This window comes from Pristiophorus japonicus, chromosome 1 (assembly GCF_044704955.1).
Source record: "Pristiophorus japonicus isolate sPriJap1 chromosome 1, sPriJap1.hap1, whole genome shotgun sequence".
NCBI classification, from domain to species: Eukaryota; Metazoa; Chordata; class Chondrichthyes; family Pristiophoridae; genus Pristiophorus; species Pristiophorus japonicus.
The window spans coordinates 251,171,792-251,191,600 of record NC_091977.1 but is presented as its reverse complement, the minus strand read 5'-3'; the positions used below and the strand labels follow the sequence as shown (position 1 = coordinate 251,191,600).

The window sequence follows — 19,809 nt, the reverse complement described above, 5'->3', positions numbered from 1 at the left end:
TATCCTGTTTAGCATGGTGGTAGTGCCACACAACATGATGGAGGGTGTCTTCAGTATGAAGATGGGACTGTGTCTCCACAATGACTGTCTGGTGATCACTGCCAATGTTGTCGTAGACAGGTGCAACTGTGACGAGTAGATTGGTGACGACGAGGTCAAGTAGGTTTTTTTCCTTGTGTTGGTTCTCACCACCTGTTGCAGGCCCACTCTGGCAGATATGTCCTTCAGGACTCAACCAGCTCGCTCAGTAGTGGTACTTTCGAGCCTTCCTTGGTGATGGACATGGAAGTCCCCCATCCAGAGTACATTGTGTGCCCTTGCTACCCTTGGAGATCGAGGCCCTTAAAAAGGCCACGGAGTTCGGGAGGAGGAGCGGCGGCAGCAGCAGTCGGGAGATCGAGTCCCATAAAAAGGGCGTGGAGTTCGGGAGGAGGAGCGGCAATCGGAGATCGAGGCCCATAAAAAGGGCGCGGAGTTCGGGAGGAGGAGCGGCAGTTCGGGAGATCAAGGCCAAAGGTAAAACAAAGAAGTAAAAAGAAATCGAAGTGTGGCATCACAACCAAGCGGGTAAGTGATTGGCTGGTTGATTGACGAGTAGTTTTTCTTTTTTCTTTATCTTTTTCTTATCAGAAAGAAACCTTTGGCATTATGCCAAATTAAGTTAATTTAAGGGTTAAAGTCATGGCAGGAGAGCCCAGGCCCGTGTCATGCTCCTCCTGTGCTATGTGGGAAATCAGGGAGGCTTCCAGTGTCCCTGACTACTGTGTGCAGGAAGTGTATCCAGCTGCAGCTCCCGACAGACCGCATTGCGGCACTGGAGCTGCGCATGGATTCACTGGAGCATCCGCGATGCTGAGGATGTCATGAATAGCGCGTTTAGTGAATTGGTCACACCGCAGGTAAAGGTTACAAAGGCAGATAGGGAATGAGTGACCATCAGGCAGCGCAGTGGAAGGAAGATAGTGCAGGGGTCCCCTGCGGTCATTTCCCTCCAAAACAGATATACTGTTTTGGGTATTGTTGGGGGAGATGGCCCATCAGGGGAAGGTAGCAGCAGCCAAGTTCATGGCACTATGGGTGGCTCTGCTGTACAGGAGGGCAGGAAAAAGAGTGGGAGAGCTATAGTTGTAGGGCATTCTACTGTAAGGGGAATAGATAGGCGTTTCTGTGGCCGCAATCGAGATTCCAGGATGGTATGTTGCCTCCCTGGTGCAAAGGTCAAGGATGTCTTGGAGCGGCTGCAGGGCATTCTGGAGGGGGAGGGTGAACAGCCAGTTGTCGTGGTGCATATAGGTACCAACGATATTGGTAAAAAACAGGATGAGGGCCTACAAGCTGAATTTAGGGAGCTAAGAGTTAAATTTTAAAAATAGGACATCAAAGGTAGTAATCTCAGGATTGCGACCAGTGCCACATGCTAGTCAGAGTAGAAATAGCATGATAGTTAAGATGAATACGTGGCTTGATGAATGGGGCAAGAGGGAGGGATTCAAATTCCTGGGACGTTGGAATCGGTTCTGGGGGAGGTGGGACCAGTACAAACCGGACGGGCTGCACCTGGGCAGGACTGGAACCAATGTCCTTGGGCGGAGTGCTGTTGGGGAGAGTTTAAACTAATACGGCAGGGGGATGGGCACCTATGCAGGGAGGCAGAGGGAAGTAAAATGGGGGCAGAGGCAAAAGGTAGAAAGGAGATGAGGAAAAGTGGAAGGCAGAGAAATCCAAGGCAAAAATCAAAAAGAGCCGCATTACAACATAATTCTAAAAGGACAAAGAGTATAATTAAAAACAAGCTCTGTCTCAATGCGAGGAGAATTCGTCATACGGTGGATGAATTAACTGCGCAGGTCAGGTAGCTGTTAACGGATATGATGTAATTGGGTTACGGAGACATGGCTCCAGGGTGACCAAGGCTGGGAACTTAACATCCAGGGGTATTCAATATTCAGGAAGGATAGACAGGAAGGAAAAGGAGGTGGGGTAGTGTTGCTGATTAAAGATGAGATTAACGCAATAGAAAGGAAGGACATTAGCTTGGTTGATGGGGGATCTGTATGGGTAGAGCTGCGGAACACCAAAGGGCAGAAAACGCTAGTAGGAGTTGTGTACAGACCACCAAACAGTAGTAGTGAGGTTGGGGATGGCATCAAACAAGAAATTAGGGATGCGTGCAATAAGGGGACAGCAGTTATCATGGGCGACTTTAATCTACATATAGATTGGGCTAACCAAACTGGTAGCAATACGGTGGAGGAGGATTTCCTGGAGTGTATAAGGGATGGTTTTCTAGACCAGTATGTCGAGGAACCAACTAGAGAGCTGGCCATCCTAGACTGGGTGATGTGTAATGAGAAAGGATTAATTAGCAATCCTGTTGTGCGAGGCCCCTTGGGGAAGAGTGACCATAATATGATAGAATTCTTCATTAAGATGGAGAGTGACACAGTTAATTCAGAGACTAGGGTCCTGAATTTAAAGAAAGGTAACTTCGATGGTATGAGACGTGAATTGGCTAGGATAGACTGGCGAATGATACTGAAAGGGTTGACGGTGGATAGGCAGTGACAGACATTTGAAAATCACATGGATGAACTTCAACAGTTGTACATCCCTGTCTGGCGTAAAAATAAAACTGGGAAGGTGGCTCAACAGTGGCTAACATTGGAAATTAGGGATGGTGTTAAATACAAGGAAGAGGCATATAAATTGGCCAGAAAAAGCAGCAAACCAGAGGACTGGGAGAAATTTAGAATTCAGCAGAGGAGGACAAAGTGTTTGTTTAAGAGGGAGGAAATAGAGTACGAGAGTAAGCTTGCAGGGAACATAAAAACTGACTGCAAAAGCTTCTATAGATATGTGAAGAGAAAAAGATTGGTGAAGGCAAATGTAGGTCCCTTGCAGTCAGAATCGGGTGAATTTATAATGGGGCACACAGAAATGGCAGCCCAATTGAACAAATACTTTGGTTCTGTCTTTACTAAGGAAGACGCAAATAACCTTCCAGAAATACTAGGGGACCGAGGGTCTAGTGAGAAGGAGGAACTGAAGGAAATTTTTATTAGTCAGAAAATTGTGTTCGGGAAATTGATGGGATTGAAGGCTGATAAATCCCCGGGGCCTGATAGTCTGCATCCCAGAGTACTTAAGGAAGTGGCCCTAGAAATAGTGGATGCATTGGTGGTCATTTTCCAACATTCTATAGACTCTAGATCACTTCCTATTGATTGGAGGATAGCTAATGTAACCACACCTTTTAAAAAAGGAGGGACAGAGAAAACAGGGAATTATAGACCGGTTAGCCTGACATTGGTAGTGAGGAAAATGTTGGAATGCATTATTAAAGATGTAATAGCAGCGCATTTGGATTTATGAAAGTGAAATCATGCTTGACAAATCTAGAATTCTTTGAGGATGTAACTAATAGAGTAGACAAGGGAGAACCAGTCGATGTGGTGTATTTGGACTTTCAAAAGATTAGTGTGCAAAATTAAAGCACATGGTATCATCAAGCCTCCTGTTTAGCACCTTTTTGACAATCCATTTGCACAACATCCACTGCATTTCCTTTCTCACTACACTGTTATTTCCTGAAATAATCCCTGCTGTCTGTCCTGAATGAATCCATTTCACTACCAAATGTTGCAATGTTTGCTCCACCCCACAGGGTTCCATCTATTTAAAGCCACAACAGAAAGCTCCAGTTTTCTCCTGGAGTTTGAGATAAATCAGTTTTAACAATGGGGCAGAGTTACAGCCAATGAGGGAGATCCGGGCTCAGCTCCTCCCACTGGGTGGTGCAAGCCCCACCCATCGCGCACACTGGTTGGAGCACCAACCGCTCGCTCCTCCAGCTCCACCCCACTCTTCCTATTGGTCCGGAGCTCCCATCAATCACCAGGGCCGGATTAATGCTCAGTCTGAGGGTCCAGAGCTGCATTTGGGAAATGAACATTAATTGAACCCTTCAGTAACGACATTCAATAAATTAAAATGAATAGAAATCACTGGAAAAAATATCTTCCGGAGTTTACTAAATGGGGGGTGATTCTACACTGAGGGTTTGTTGTGGTTTTAGAAACATAGAAAATAGGTGCAGGAGTAGGCCATTCGGCTCTTCGAGCCTGCACCACCATTCAATAAGATCATGGCTGATCATTCACCTCAGTACCCCTTTCCTGCTTTCTCTCCATACCCCTTGATCCCTTTAGCCATAAGGGTCATATCTAACTCCCTCTTGAATATGCCTAACAAACTGGCATCAGCAATTCTCTGCGGTAGAGAATTCCACAGGTTCTCAATTCTCCACATCTCAGTCCTGAATGGTTTATCCCTTATCCTTAAACTGTGACCCATGGTTCTGGACTTCCCCAACATTGGGAACATTCTTCCTGCATCTAACCTGTCCAGTTCAGTCAGAATTTTATATGTTTCTATGAGATCCCCTCTCATTCTTCGAAATTCCAGTGAATATAAGCCTAGTCGACCCAGTCTTTCTTCAGATGCCAGTCCTGCCATCCTGGATATCAGTCTGGTGAACCTTCGCTGCACTCCCTCAATAGCCAGAATGTCCTTCCTCAAATTAGGAGACCAAAACTACACAATATTCAAGATGTGGCTTCACCAAGGCTCTGTACAACTGCAGTAAGACCTCCGTGCTCCTATACTCAAATCCTCTCGCTCTGAAGGCCAACATGCCATTTGCCGCCTTCACTGCCTGCTGTACATGCATGCCAACTTTCAATGACTGATGTACCATGACATCCGGGTCTCATTGCACCTCCCCTTTTTCTCATCTGCCGCCATTCAGATAATATTCTGCCTTCACGTTTTTGCCACCAAAGTGGATAACTTCACATTTATCCACATTATACTGCATTTTCCATGCATTTGCCCACTCACCTAATCTGTCCAAGTCACCCTGCAGCCTCTTAGCAACCTCCTCAGCTCACACTGCCATCCAGCTTAGTGTCATCTGTAAACTTGGAGATATTACACTCAATTCCTTTATCTAAGTCATTGATGTATATTGTAAATAGCTGGGGTCCCAGCACTGAGCCCTGCGGCACCCCAGTAGTCACTACCTGCCATTATGAAAAGGACCCGTTTATCCCGACACTCTGCTTCCTGTCTGCCAACCAGTTCTCTATCCATGTCAATACATTACACCCAATACCATGCGCTTTAATTTTGCACAGCAATCTCTTGTGTGGGACCTTGTCAAAAGCTTTTTGAAAGTCCAAATACACCACATCCACTGGTTTTCCCTTGTCCACTCTACTAGTTACATCCTCAAAAAATTCTAGAAGATTTGTCAAGCAGGATTTCCCTTTCATAAATCCATGCTGAATTGGACCGATCCTGTCACTGTTTTCCAAATGCATTGCTATTACATCTTTAATAATTAATTTTCCCCATTTTCCCCAGTAGCGATTTTCCCCGTTTTCTCTCTCCCTCCTTTTTTTAAAAAGTGATGTTACATTAGCTACCCTCCAGTCCATAGGAACTGATCCAGAGTCGATAGACTGTTGGAAAATGATCACCAATGCATCCACTATTTCTAGGGCCACTTCCATAAGCACTCTGGGATGCAGACTATCAGGCCCTGGGGATTTATCGGCCTTTAATCCCATCAATTTCCCTAACACAATTTCCTGACTAATAAGGATTTTCTTCAGTTCCTCCTTTTCGGTAGATCCTCGGTCCCCTAGTATTTCCGGAAGGTTATTCGTGTCTTCCTTCGTGAAGACAGAACCAAAGTGTTTGTTCAATTGGTCTGCCATTTCTGTGTTCCCCATTATAAATTCACCTGAATCTGACTGCAAGGGACCTACGTTTGTCTTCACTAATCTCTTTCTCTTCACATAGAAGCTTTTGCAGTCAGTTTTTATGTTCCCAGCCAGCTTCCTCTCATACTCTATTTTCCCCCTCCTAATTAAACACTTTGTCCTCCTCTGCTGTATTCTAAATTTCTCCCAGTCCTCAAGTTTGTGCTTTTTCTGGCCAATTTATATGCCTGTTCCTTGGATTTAACACTCTCCCTAATTTCCCTTGTCGGCCACAGTTGAGCCACCTTCCCCATTTTATTTTTACTCCAGACAGAGATGTCCAATTGTTGAAGTTCATCCATGTGATATTTAAATGTCTGCCATTGCCTATCTACCGTCAACCCTTTAAGTATCACTCGCCAGTCTGTTCTAGCCAATTCATGTCTCATACCATCGAAGTTACCTTTCCTTAAGTTCACGATCATTGTCTCTGAATTAACTGTCACTCTCCATCTTAATAAAGAATTCTACCATATTATGGTCACTCTTCCCCAAGGGGCCTTGCACAATAAGATTGCTAATTAGTCCTTTCTCATTACACATCACCCAGTCTAGGATGGCCAGCCCTCTAGTTGGTTCCTCGACATACTGGTCTAGAAAACCATCCCTTATACACTCCAGGAAATCCTCCTCCTCCTCCTCAGTATTGCTACCAGTTTGATTAGCCCAATCTATATGTAGGTTAAAGTCGCCCATGATAGCTGCTGTACCTTTATTGCATGCATCCCTAACTTCTTGTTTGATGCTGTCCCCAACCTCACTACGACTGTTTGGTGGTCTGTACACAACTCCCACTATCGTTTTCTGCCCTTTGGTATTCCGCAGCTCTACCCATACAGATTCCACATCATCCAAGCTAATGTCCTTCCTTACTATTGTATTAATTTCCTCTTTAACCAGCAATGCTATTCCACCTCCTTTTCCTTTCTATCTATCCTTCCTGAATGTTGAATACCCCTGGATTTTGAGTTCCCAACCTTGGTCATCCTGGAGCCATGTCTCCGTAATCCCAAATTTGGTCTCCAAATCCAATCCATACAGCCTGATTTTGGTCAGCTTGGATATTGTACATATTACAGGTCTGCTCACTGAGTTTTAAAATAATATATTAATATTATTTATTGCCCCTCCAGCCCCAATCTCGATGGAATGACAAAATAAAATTCAGTTCAGTAATTTGAACTTTCAATTATTGGAAAAAATTCTGAGGGACAGGATAAATCTTCATTCCGAAAGACACGGATTAATCAAGGACAGTCAGCATGGGATTTGTTATGGGAAAGTAGAGTCTAACTAACTTGATTACATTTTTTGAGGAGGTAACAAGGAGGGTCGATGAGGGCGGTGTATTTTATGTAGTGTATATGGATTGTAGCAAAGCTTTTGATAAGGTCCCACATGGCAGACTGGTCACGAAAGTAAAAGCCCATGGGATTCAGGGCAAAGTGGCAAGTTGAATCAAATTTGCTCAGAGGCAGGGAGTAAAGGGTAATGGTTGATGGGTGTTTTTGTGACTGAAAGGCTGTTTCCTGTGGATCCCTTGCTTTTTGTGGTATATAATCAATGATTTGGACTCGAATGTAGGGGGTATGATTAAGAATGTTATTAGCTGAGGCATAGAATACAAGAGCAGGGAGGTTATGCTTGAACAGTATAAAACACCAGTTAGGCCACAGCTAGAGTACTGTATGCAGTTCAGGTCACCACATTACAGGAAGGACATATTCCCCTTAGCAGAGGGATCAATAACCAGGGGGTTTAACGTAATTAGTAGGAGGTTTAAAGGGGATTTGAGGAGAAACTTTTTCACACACACGGTGGAGGGGTTCTGGAACTCTCTGCCTGAAAGGGTGGTAGAGGCAGAAACCCTCATAGCATTTAAAAGGTGCTTGGATGTGCACTTGAAGTGCAGTAACCTACAAGGCTACGGACTAAGAGCTGGAAAGTGGGATGAGGCTGGATAGCTCTTTGTCAGCTGGCACGGGCACAATATGCCGAAACGTCCTCCTTCTGTGCTGTAAATTTGTATGATTCTATGATAACTAGAATTGTCTGTTCTGAATTTCTGTCCTGTACTCGGTGATGATTTTTGTGAACTCTTTTTACAGGTTATTAGAAGGGGAGGCTTTACTGACGGGAAACTCAAACCCAACATCATGTCAAGATCAGACAGAGTCACTCAATTGACCAGGATCTGAATATCGTCAGCCTTTGACTGTGGAAGGAGAAATGTTTGTCTGTTCTGTCTGTGGGAAAAGATTTCAAACATCAGTGTGACTGGAAAAGCACAGAGACGCACACACCTGAGTGAGAGTGTTCCTGTGCACTGACTGTGGAAAGAGCTTTAACCAGTTACCCAGCCTGAAAAAACATCGCACTATTCACAGCGGGGAGATACCGTACATGTGTTCTGTGTGTGGACGAGGCTTCAACTGATTGTCCAACCTGGAGAGACACAAGGACACCAGCAGCATGGAAAAACTGTGGAAATGTGGGGACTGTGGGAAGGGATTCAATTGCCCATCAGCATTGGAAACTCATCGACGCAGTCACACTGGGGAGAGGCCGTTCACCTGCTCTGATTGTGGGAAGGGATTCACTCAGCCATCCAACCTGCTGACACACCAGCGAGTTCACACTGGGGAGAGGCCGTTCACCTGCTCAGTGTGTGGAGAGGGATTCGCTCACTCATTCATCTTGTTGAGACACCAGCGAGTTCACACTGGGGAGAGGCTGTTCACCTGCTCTGATTGTGGGAAGGGATTCACTCGGTCATCCCACCTGCTGATACACCAGCGAGTTCACACTGGGGAGAGGCCTTTCACCTGCACTGTGTGTGGGGAGGGATTCACTCAGTTAACCAATCTCACTTCACACCAACTTGTTCACACTGATAAGAGATCTTTTAAATGTTCTGACTGTCAGAAGTGCTTTAAAAGCACAAGGGGTCTGCTGATGCACCAACGCAGTCACACTGGGGAGAGGCCATTCGCCTGCTCTGAGTGTGGCAAGGGATTCACTCGGTCATCCAGCCTGCTGAAACACCAGCGAATTCACACTGGAGAGAGACCGTTCACCTGCTCTGTGTGTGGGAAGGGATTCACAGAGTCATCCAACCTCATTTCACACCAACGAGTTCACACTGGGGAGAGGCCGTTTACCTGCTCAGTGTGGGAAGGGATTCACTCAGTCATCCCTCCTGCTGATACACCAGCGGGTTCACACTGATTAGAGACCTTTTAAATGTCTGACTGAAGAGATTTCAAAGCAAAAAGGATCTGCTGAGACACCAACGTACTCTCACTGGGGAGAGGCCATTCCCATTCCCCCGCTCCGTGTGTGGGAAGAGTTTCACCTGATTCATCCCACCCGCTGAGACACCCATCAAATTCCCATATGACTGCTGTTAATCGCATCCAGGACTGAACCATGTTCATTCTGTCAGTTGCCGTTTGTTTCTGCTGATAATAACTACTATAACTAGGCTGGAGTTTAATATTTTGATATGTCAAATAAATCAGCTTTCTTTCAAACACACAGTGTGTCGAGTATTTGATGTCTCCAAGATGAGAGGAAACTACCTGATGTCTTCGTACAGATTGTTCCATTTTGGGCCTTTTCTCCTTTCTATCTCTCGATTATTTCAGTCCTCAGACCTTCGGTTACTCTCATGGATATGTTCCAGCTTGTGTGACAAAGTGCTTCCTTTCATCACCACAGAAAGGCCTAGCTCTAATTTTAAGATTATGACCTGTTGTTTTGGACTCACTCACCATAAGATAATAGATAAAGAAACTGTTAAAATAAAAGAGCCTTTATCTATTAAGGCTCTTTTAAGAACACAAGAAATAGAAGCAGGATGGGCCCTACGGCCCATCGAGCCTGCTCAGCCATTCAATAAGATCATCGATCTCAACTCCACTTTCTTGCACTATCCCCATATCCCTTGATTCCCCTAAACTCTCAAAATCTATCTATCTCTGTCTTGAATATAATCAGAGACTCAGCGTCCATAACCCTCTGGGGAAGAGAATTCCAAAGATTCACAACCCTCGGAATGATGAAATTCCTCTTCATCTCTGTCTTAAATGGCCTTCCCCTTATCCTGATATCGTGACCCCTAATCCTAGACACTCCAGCCAGGGGAAACAACCTCTCAGCATCTACCCTGTTAATCCCCTTCAGAATATTGCATGTTTGAATGAGATCACCTCTCATTCTTCTAAACTCCAGAGAGTATAGGCCCATTCTACACAATCTCTCATCATAAGACAGCCCTCTCATCCCAAGAATCAATGTAGTGAACCTCCGTTGTACCGCTTCCAAGGCAAATATATCCTTCCTTTGATAAGGAGACCAAGTCTACCTGTCCTGCTACCTTCAGGGATCTTGGGACATGCACTGCAAGGTCCCTCTGTTCCTCTACATTTCTCAGTATCGTACCATTTATTGTGTATTCCCTTGTCTTGTTAGCCCTCCCCAAATGCATGACCTCACACTTCTCCAGATTGAATTCCATTTGCCACTGTTCTGCCCATCTGACCAGTTCATTGATATCTTCCTACAGTCTGCAGCTTTCTTCATTATCAACCACAAGGCCAATTTTTGTATCATCTGCAAACTTCTTAGTCATACCCCCTATATTCAAGTCCAAATCATTGATATATATCACAAAAAGCAAGGGACCTAGTACTGAGCCCTGCAGAACCTCCCTGGAAACAACCTTCCAGTAATAAAAACACCCATCGACCATTATGTTATATATGCAGACCATAGATATGCTCTGTGTAGTCACTGCCTAGTTGCATAAGATAGAGACTTAGTACATCGGATACCATCAATAATGTTTACACAGTGTATATACTATGCTGGCACCACCAGAGGGTGCAACTGGTGGAGACCGGGGTTTCCTGCACGTGTGGTAGAGGCTGTCCACCAGAGGGCACTGCGGTGGGAGACCTGAGGGTCACCTGCATAGGTGTCGGAGCAGGCTCGAGAGGCCGTATGGCCTACTCCTGTTCCTATTTCTTATGTTGGGGTATGGCGAGAAAGCAGGAATGGGGTACTGAAGTTTCATGTTCAGCCATGAACTCATTGAATGGCGGTGCAGGCTCGAAGGGCCGAATGGCCTACTCCTGCACCTATTTTCTATGTGTGCAGTGCCCAGTATAAAAGGCTGCCCACCATGCTCGTGCCTCACTCTGGAGTTACGAATAAAGGACCAAGGTCACTACAGTTTGTGTACAATGTTGCCTCCTGGAGTCATTCATAAGTGCATTACAGACATAATATATTATCCTTTGCTTCCTGCCTCGTAGCCAATTTTGGATCCAACTTGCCACTTTCCCTTGGATCCCATGGGCCTTTACTTTCGTGACAGTCTGTCATGTGGGACCTTACCAAAAGCCTTGCTAAAATCCATATACACCACATCAAACACTACCCTCATCGACCCTCCTTGTTACCTTTATGGTAGAGCTATCCAGTTAGTTTCACTCCCCTGAACTTTCCCCATTGCTCTGTAAATATTTCCCTTCAGTATTTATCCAATTCACTTTTGAAAGTTACTATTGAATCTGCTTCCATCACCCTTTCAGGCAGTGCATTCCAGATTGCTCAATAATCGCTGCATAAAAAATGTTTCCTCATGTCACCTCTGGTTTTGCCAATCACCATAAATCTATCTCCTCAGGTTACCAGCCCTTCTGCCACTGGAAAGAGTTTCTCCTTATTTAGTCTATTAAAACCGTTCATGATTTAACATAGAAAATAGGTGCAGGTGAAGGCCATTCGGCCCTTCTAGCCTGCACCGCCATTCAATGAGTTCATGGCTGAACATGCAACTTCAGTACCCCATTCCTGCTTTCTCGCCATTCCCCTTGATCCACCGAGTAGTAAGGACTTCATCGAACTCCTTTTTGAATATATTTAGTGAATTGGCCTCAACAACTTTCTGTGGTAGAGAATTCCACAGGTTCACCACTCTCTGGGTGAAGAAGTTTCTCCTCATCTCGGTCCTAAATGGCTAACCCCTTATCCTTAGACTGTGTCCCCTGGTTCTGGACTTCCCCAACATTGGGAACATTCTTCCTGCATCTAACCTGTCTAACCCCGTCAGAATTTTAAACGTTTCTATGAGGTCCCCTCTCATTCTTCTGAACTCCAGTGAATACAAGACCAGTTGATCCAGTCTTTCTTGATAGGTCAGTCCCGCCATCCCGGGAATCAGTCTGGTGAACCTTCGCTGCACTCCCTCAATAGCAAGAATGTCCTTCCTCAGGTTAGGAGACCAAAACTGTACACAATACTCCAGGTGTGGCCTCACCAAGGCCCTGTACAACTGTAGCAACACCTCCCTGCCCCTGTACTCAAATCCCCTCGCTATGAAGGCCAACATGCCATTTGCTTTCTTAACCGCCTGCTGTACCTGCATGCCAACTTTCAATGACTGATGTATCATGACACCCAGGTCTCGTTGCACCTCCCCTTTTCCTAATCTGTCACCATTCAGATAATAGTCTGTCTCTCTGTTTTTACCACCAAAGTGGATAACCTCACATTTATCCACATTATACTTCATTTGCCATGCATTTGCCCACTCACCTAACCTATCCCAAGTCGCTCTGCAGCCTCATAGCATCCTCCTCGCAGCTCACACTGCCACCCAACTTAGTGTCATCCGCAAATTTGGAGATACTACATTTAATCCCCTCGTCTAAATCATTAATGTACAATGTAAACAGCTGGGGCCCCAGCACAGAACCTTGCGGTACCCTACTACACACTGCCTGCCATTCTGAAAAGTCCCCATTTACTCCTACTCTTTGCTTCCTGTCTGACAACCAGTTCTCAATCCACGTCAGCACACTACCCCCAATCCCATGTGCTTTAACTTTGCACATTAATCTCTTGTGTGGGACCTTGTCGAAAGCCTTCTGAAAGTCCAAATATACCACATCAACTGGTTCTCCCTTGTCCACTCTACTGGAAACATCCTCAAAAAATTCTAGAAGATTTGTCAAGCATGATTTCCCTTTCACAAATCCATGCTGACTTGGACCTATCATGTCACCTCTTTCCAAATGCACTGCTATGACATCCTCAATAATTGATTCCATCATTTTACCCACTACCGATGTCAGGCTGACCGGTCTATAAATTCCCTGTTTTCTCTCTCCTTTTTTAAAAAGTGGGGTTACATTGGAACTGATCCAGAGTCAATGGAATGTTGGAAAATGACTGTCAATGTATCCGTTATTTCCAAGGCCACCTCCTTAAGTACTCTGGGATGCAGTCCATCAGGCCCTGGGGATTTATCGGCCTTCAATTCCATCAATTTCCCGACTAATAAGGATTTCCCTCAGTTCCTCCTCCTTACTAGACCCTCTGACCCCTTTTATATCCGGAAGGTTGTTTGTGTCCTTAGTGAATACCGAACCAAAGTACTTGTTCAATTGGTCTGCCATTTCTTTGTTCCCTGTTATGACTTCCGCTGATTCTGACTGCAGGGGACCAACGTTTGTCTTTACTAACCTTTTTCTCTTTACATATCGATAGAAACTTTTGCAATCCGTCTTAATGTTCCCTGCAAGCTTCTTCTCGTACTCCATTTTCCCTGCCCTAATCAAACCCTTTGTCCTCCTCTGCTGAGTTCTAAATTTCTCCCAGTCCCTGGGTTCGCTGCTATTTCTGGCCAATTTGTATGCCACTTCCTTGCCTTTCATACTATCCCTGATTTCCCTTGATAGCCACGGTTGAGCCACCTTCCCTTTTTTATTTTTACGCCAGACAGGAATGTACAATTGTTGTAGTTCATCCATGCGGTCTCTAAATGTCTGCCATTGCCCATCCACAGTCAACCCCTTAAGTATCATTTGCCAATCTATCCTAGCCAATTCACGCCTCATACCTTCAAAGTTCGCCTTCTTTAAGTTCTGGACCATAGTCTCTGAATTAACTGTTTCATTCTCCATCCTAATGCAGAATTCCACCATATTATGGTCACTCTTCCCCAAGGGGCCTCGCACCACGAGATTGCTAATTAATCCTCTCTCATTACACAACACCCAGTCTAAGATGGCCTCCCCCATAGTTGGTTCCTCGACATATTGGTCGAGAAAACCATCCCTTATGCACTCCAAGAAATCCTCCTCCACCGTATTGCTTCCAGTTTGGTTAGCCCAATCTATGTGCATATTAAAGTCACCCATTATAACTGCTGCACCTTTATTGCATGCACCCCTAATTTCCTGTTTGATGCCCTCCCCAACATCACTACTACTGTTTGGAGGTCTGTACACAACTCCCACTAACGTTTTTTGCCCTTTGGTGTTCTGCAGCTCTACCCATATAGATTCCACATCATCCAAGCTGATGTCCTTCCTAACTATTGCATTAATCTCCTCCTTAACCAGCAATGCTACCCCACCTCATTTTCCTTTTATTCTATCCTTCCTGAATGTTGAATACCCCTGGATGTTGAGTTCCCAGCCCTGATCATCCTGGAGCCACGTCTCTGTAATCCCAATCACATATTTGTTAACATCTATTTGCACAGTTAATTCATCCAGCTTATTACGGATACTCCTTGCATTAAGACACAAAGCCTTCAGGCTTGTTTTTTTAAAACCCTTTGTCCTTTTAGAATTTTGCTGTACAGTGGCCCTTTTTGTTTTTTGCCTTGGGTTTCTCTGCCCTCCACTTTCCTCATCTCCTTTCTGTCTTTTGCTTTTGTCTCCTTTTTGTTTCCCTCTGTCTCCCTGCATTGGTTCCCATCCCCCTGCCATATTAGTTTAACTCCTCCCCAACAGCACTAGCAAACATTCCCCCTAGGACATTAGTTCCAGTCCTGCCCAGGTGCAGACCGTCCGGTTTGTACTGGTCCCACCTCCCCCAGAACCGGTTCCAATGCCTCAGGAATTTGAATCCCTCCCTGCTGCACCACTGCTCAAGCCACGTATTCATCTGCGCTATCCTGCGATTCCTACTCTGACTAGCACGTGGCACTGGTAGCAATCCCGAGATTACTACTTTTGAGGTCCTACTTTTTAATTTAGCTCCGAGCTCCTTAAATTCTTTTCGTAGGACCTCATCCCTTTTTTTTACCTATGTCGTTGGTACCAATGTGCACCACGACAACTGGATGTTCTCCCTCCCTTTTTAGAATGTCCTGCACCTGCTCCGAGACATCCTTGACCCTTGCACCAGGGAGGCAACATACCATCCTGGAGTCTCGGTTGCGGCTGCAGAAACGCCTATCTATTCCCCTTACAATTGAATCCCCTATCACTATCGCTCTCCCACTCTTTTTTCCTGCCCTCCTGTACAACAGAGCCAGCCACGGTGTCATGAACTTGGCTGCTGCTGCCCTCCCCTGATGAGTCATTGCCCCCCAACAGTACCCAAAGCAGTGTATCTGTTTTGCAGGGGGTTAACCACAGGGGACCCCTGCACTACCTTCCTTGCACTGCTCTTCCTGCTGGTCTTCCAATCCCTATCTGGCTGTGGACCCTTTCCCTGTGGTAGGACCAACTCGCTACACGTGCTACTCACATCATTCTCAGCATCGTGGATGCTCCAGAGTGAATCCACCCTCAGCTCCAACTCCGCAACGCGGTCCGTCAGGAGCTGGAGGCGGATACACTTCCCGCACCCGTAGTCGTCAGGAACACTGGTGTCGTCCCTGAGTTCCCACATGGTACAGGAGGAGCATAACACGTGACCGAGCTGTCCTGCCATGACTTAACCCTTAGATAAGCAACAACAATGCTAAAGTTTACTCACTGTTAAAGAAGAGAAAAAAGAAAAACTACTCACCAATCACCAGCCAATCACTTACCCCCTTGGCTGTGACGTCACCTTTCTGTTTCTTTCTACTTTTTTGCCTTCTCCCTGTAGCTGCACCGGCTAGCCTTTTATAGGCCTCACCAACGGACTTCCTCGACGCTACTCCCGACTGCCGCCGACGCTGAGCCCCGGACTCCCTGCTGTGCCTTTTATAGGCCTCACCAACGGACTTCCTCGACGCTACTCCCGACTGCCGCCGACGCTGAGCACCGGACTCCCTGCTGTGCCTTTTATAGGCCTCACCAACGAACCTCCTCGATGCTGCTCCCGACTGCCGCCGACGCTGGGCCCCGGACTCCCTGCTGTGCCTTTTATAGGCCTCACCAACGGACCTCCTCGACGCTGCTCCCGACTGCCGCCGACACTGGGCCCCGGACTCCCTGCTGTGCCTTTTGTAGGCCTCACCAACGGACCTCCTCGACGCTGCTCCCGACTGCCGCCGACACTGGGCCCCGGACTCCCTGCTGTGCCTTTTGTAGGCCTCACCAACGGACCTCCTCGACGCTGCTCCCAACTGCCGCCGATGCGGAGATTTGAATACCTCTATCAAATCTCTTAACCTTTTCTGCTTCAAGGAGAATAACCGCTGCTTCTCCAGTATCTCCACACAACTGAAATCCCTCATCCTTGGTACCATTGTAGTAAATCTCTTCTGCACCATCTAAGGTGTAGACATCCTTCCGAAAGTATGGTGCCCAGAATTGGACACACTGAGCCAGCTGAGGCCTAACCAGTGTTTTATAAAGGTTTTGCAAAACTAAACATCAAATGCTGATATTTCTGTGATGGTTTAGAAGGACGAGGTTTATCCAGTCAGTTAGATGTGAGCTAAAACATGTGCATTTGGAGCGGAAAGCCAGGGACACATTGTGTAACCGGGCACAAACGCTCCTACACAACCCAGACATCATTTGTTTGCCAGTTGGCGTAAAAGAAATATATTAATTGCAACAATTCATTTGATTTGACTTTAAATAGTTTTGTTGATAAATTTAATCAGATTCTCTAATTGTATTTCTTAACTCAGTTTAACCGCCTCATTTTATTTCTTCTGAGCCCCTCAACTTCAGCTGGCAGCATAATGTTGGCAAGTGGTGAGTGATTGCCCTGGGAACTAACAGGAAGAGAGCTCAAAGGTCGGAGCGCCCAGGGACCAGCATGTTCTGCAATCAATCGCGGTGCTTGAGGGGTGGATCCTGAGTGTCGAGTGAGTCAGTGTGAAACCCTAGTAAATGATCTCTTAAAAGTTAAATCGAGATTTCTTTTGTCAACTAAACAATGTAACATTTGTCAGTATTTTGTTTTCCTGGAGTTCCTATTACGAATTTCAGACACTTTAATGCCAAGTGGACCAGATGTTTATAAAGATCATTCATTTCCCTCTTTCCACATCGCTGTTAGTTAAAGGAATTATGCATCTTTAGTAGTTAAACAAAAATCCTTCCTGTTAGTAGTGAGTCACATTCTGCACTGGGGGAGACGGCTGGTGGCTTCAGCCTTTAAAATTCTCATCCTCTTATTCAAATTTCTCCAAGGTCTCGCCCCTCCCTATCTTTGTAACCTCCTCCAGCCCACCAACTCTCTCAATAAGGAGAAACAATTTTCAATGTCAGAAGGATCAGTAACCAGAGTGGGGTTGAGGTAGAAGATTACCCATGATCATATTGAGTGGCAGAGCAGGGTCGAGGGGCTGAATGGCCTACTCCTGCTCCTATTTCTTGTGTTCTTAAAGGGTAGTGGAAACTAAAGGGTGCCTGGAAAGTGCATGTGTGAGGCATCAGGTGAGGACAGTGGAGTAGCCTGTCATCACTCACTGTTGAGGTTCACACTTGGAGATTGGGCGCATGAGTCGCATATTGGAGAGAAACTGGTGAGTGTAGAACTGAACCCAGCCAGAGTCAGCACTTTCAGGGGAGGAGATGGAGGCGAACTAGTTAGTATAGAACTGAACCCAGTCAGAGGCAGCACCTTTAGGGGAAAAGAGGGAGGGAGGGAGGGAGGGAGGGGAGGGGAGACCCTGGGAGTGTTTGATGGGACAATGCATCTAACCTGTGCTGTACCTGCCTTGTAATTTTTGATGTGTCAATGTAGAGGGAGCATTACTCTATATCTAAGCTGTGCTGAACCTGCCCTGGAAGTATTTGATGGGACAGTGTAAAGGGAGATTTACTCTCTATGTAACCCCGTGCTGTACCTACCCTGGGAGTATTTGATGGGACGGTGTTGAGGAAGCTTTACTCTATATCTAACCCATACTGTACCTGCCCTGGGGGTGTTTGATGGGCCAGTGTAGAGGGAGCTTGCAGAGTGTTTATGGCAGACACTAGGTGTTCAGAATACCCGATACCCCAGCACTGACATTCATCACCTCGATGAGAGTAACATTTAACCCAAAGATAAGAGAAACCCATCAGTTTCTCCCTGGACACAGAACCAGAGGGACAGTGAATGTCCTGAACATTTGTGTAATGTGCTGGATAGTTTGTCCCTAGGTCTGGACCTTTTGGTGATTTGAATTTGATGCCCTCGAGTTACTGACTAGTGGAGATAGTTTTTCCTCATTTATCTGGTCACGTTTGAACACCTCCCTCAGATCTCAATAACCCTTTGAATGAAAAGAGCCCCAGTTTCTCCAATTTCTGCTGATAACTAAAGGCTCTCTTCCTTGGTATCATCTCAGTGAATCTCTCTGCACCCTCTCCATGGCTTTGACATCCTTCCTGGTGTAAGATGTCCCAAAACGTGACACAATATTGGAACTGCAGCCTAACCAATGATTTGTACAGGTTTACATGACCTCTGCCTTTTTGTACTCTACACCCCTATTTATACAAACTAGGATTCTATGTGCTTTTTAACCACCATCAACTTGCCCTCCAACTTTTAAAGAAGGGGGGAGGGGGGGGGGGGGGGGGGGTGAGGGGAGGAGAAGGGGGGGGGGGGGGGTGAGGGGAGGGAGAAGGGGGGGGGGGGGTGGGGGGGGGTAAGGGGGGGGGGGTGAGGGGAGGGAAAAGGGGGGTGAGGGGAGGGGAGGGAGAAGGGGGGGTGAGGGGATGGGGAGGGAGAAGGGGGGAGTGAGGGGAGGGGAGGGAGAAGGGGGGGAGAGGGGAGGGAGAAGGGGGGGAGAGGGGAGGGAGAAGGGGGGGGTGAGGGGAGGGAGAAGGGGGGGTGAGGGGAGGGAGAAGGGGGGGGTGAGGGGAGGGAGAAGGGGGGGGTGAGGGGGAGGGAGAAGGGGGGGGTGAGGGGGAGGGAGAAGGGGGGGTGAGGGGGAGGGAGAAGGGGGGATGAGGGGGAGGGAGAAGGGGGGGGTGAGGGGGAGGGAGAAGGGGGGGGTGAGGGGGAGGGAGAAGGGGGGGGTGAGGGGGAGGGAGAAGGGGGGGTGAGGGGGAGGGAGAAGGGGGGGTGAGGGGGAGGGAGAAGGGGGGGGTGAGGGGGAGGGAGAAGGGGGGGGTGAGGGGGAGGGAGAAGGGGGGGTGAGGGGGAGGGAGAAGGGGGGGTGAGGGGGAGGGAGAAGGGGGGTGAGGGGGAGGGAGAAGGGGGGGTGAGGGGGAGGGAGAAGGGGGGGTGAGGGGTAGGGAGAAGGGGGGGTTGAGGGGTAGGGAGAAGGGGGGGGGGTGAGGGGTAGGGAGAAGGGGGGGTGAGGGGAAGGAGAAGGGGGGGTGAGGGGGAGGGAGAAGGGGGGGTGAGGGGGAGGGAGAAGGGGGGGTGAGGGGGAGGGAGAAGGGGGTAGGGGAGGGAGAAGGGGGGGGGTGAGGGGAGGGAGAAGGGGGGGGAGGGGGAGAAAGGGGGGGAGGGAGAAGGGGGGGGGTGAGGGGGAGGGAGAAGGGGGGGGGGGAGAGGGGGGGGTGAGGGGGAGGGAGAAGGTGAGGGGGAGGAGAAGGGGGGGGTGAGGGGAGGGAGAAGGGGGGGTGAGGGGGAGGGAGAAGGGGGGGTGAGGGGGAGGGGTGAGGGGGGGTGAGGGGGGGAGAAGGGGGGGGGAGGGGGAGGGAGAAGGGGGGGTAGGAGGGGGGTGGGGGGGGGGTGAGGTGGGGTAAGGGGGGGGTGAGGGGGAGGGAGAAGGGGGGGGTGAGGGGAAGGGAGAAGGGGGGGGGGGTGAGGGGGGGTGAGGGGGAGGGAGAAGGGGGGGTGAGGGGGCGGG

The 19,809-nt window shown here is 47.6% G+C and overlaps 1 protein-coding gene across 2 annotated transcripts in view; it reads left to right on the top strand.

Annotated features, from left to right (window-relative positions):
* Positions 1 to 9,360, top strand: part of LOC139269914 (zinc finger protein 551-like) — a 68,756-nt gene extending 59,396 nt beyond the window's left edge. For both annotated transcript variants that reach the window (XM_070888404.1, XM_070888403.1), the window contains exon 2: positions 7,934 to 9,360. In XM_070888404.1, coding sequence (XP_070744505.1) covers positions 8,298 to 9,053 — 756 coding nt within the window. In that variant the 5' untranslated portion in view covers positions 7,934 to 8,297 and the 3' untranslated portion in view covers positions 9,054 to 9,360. The remainder of the gene's footprint in view (positions 1 to 7,933) is intronic.
* Positions 9,361 to 19,809: the final 10,449 nt, after the last annotated feature.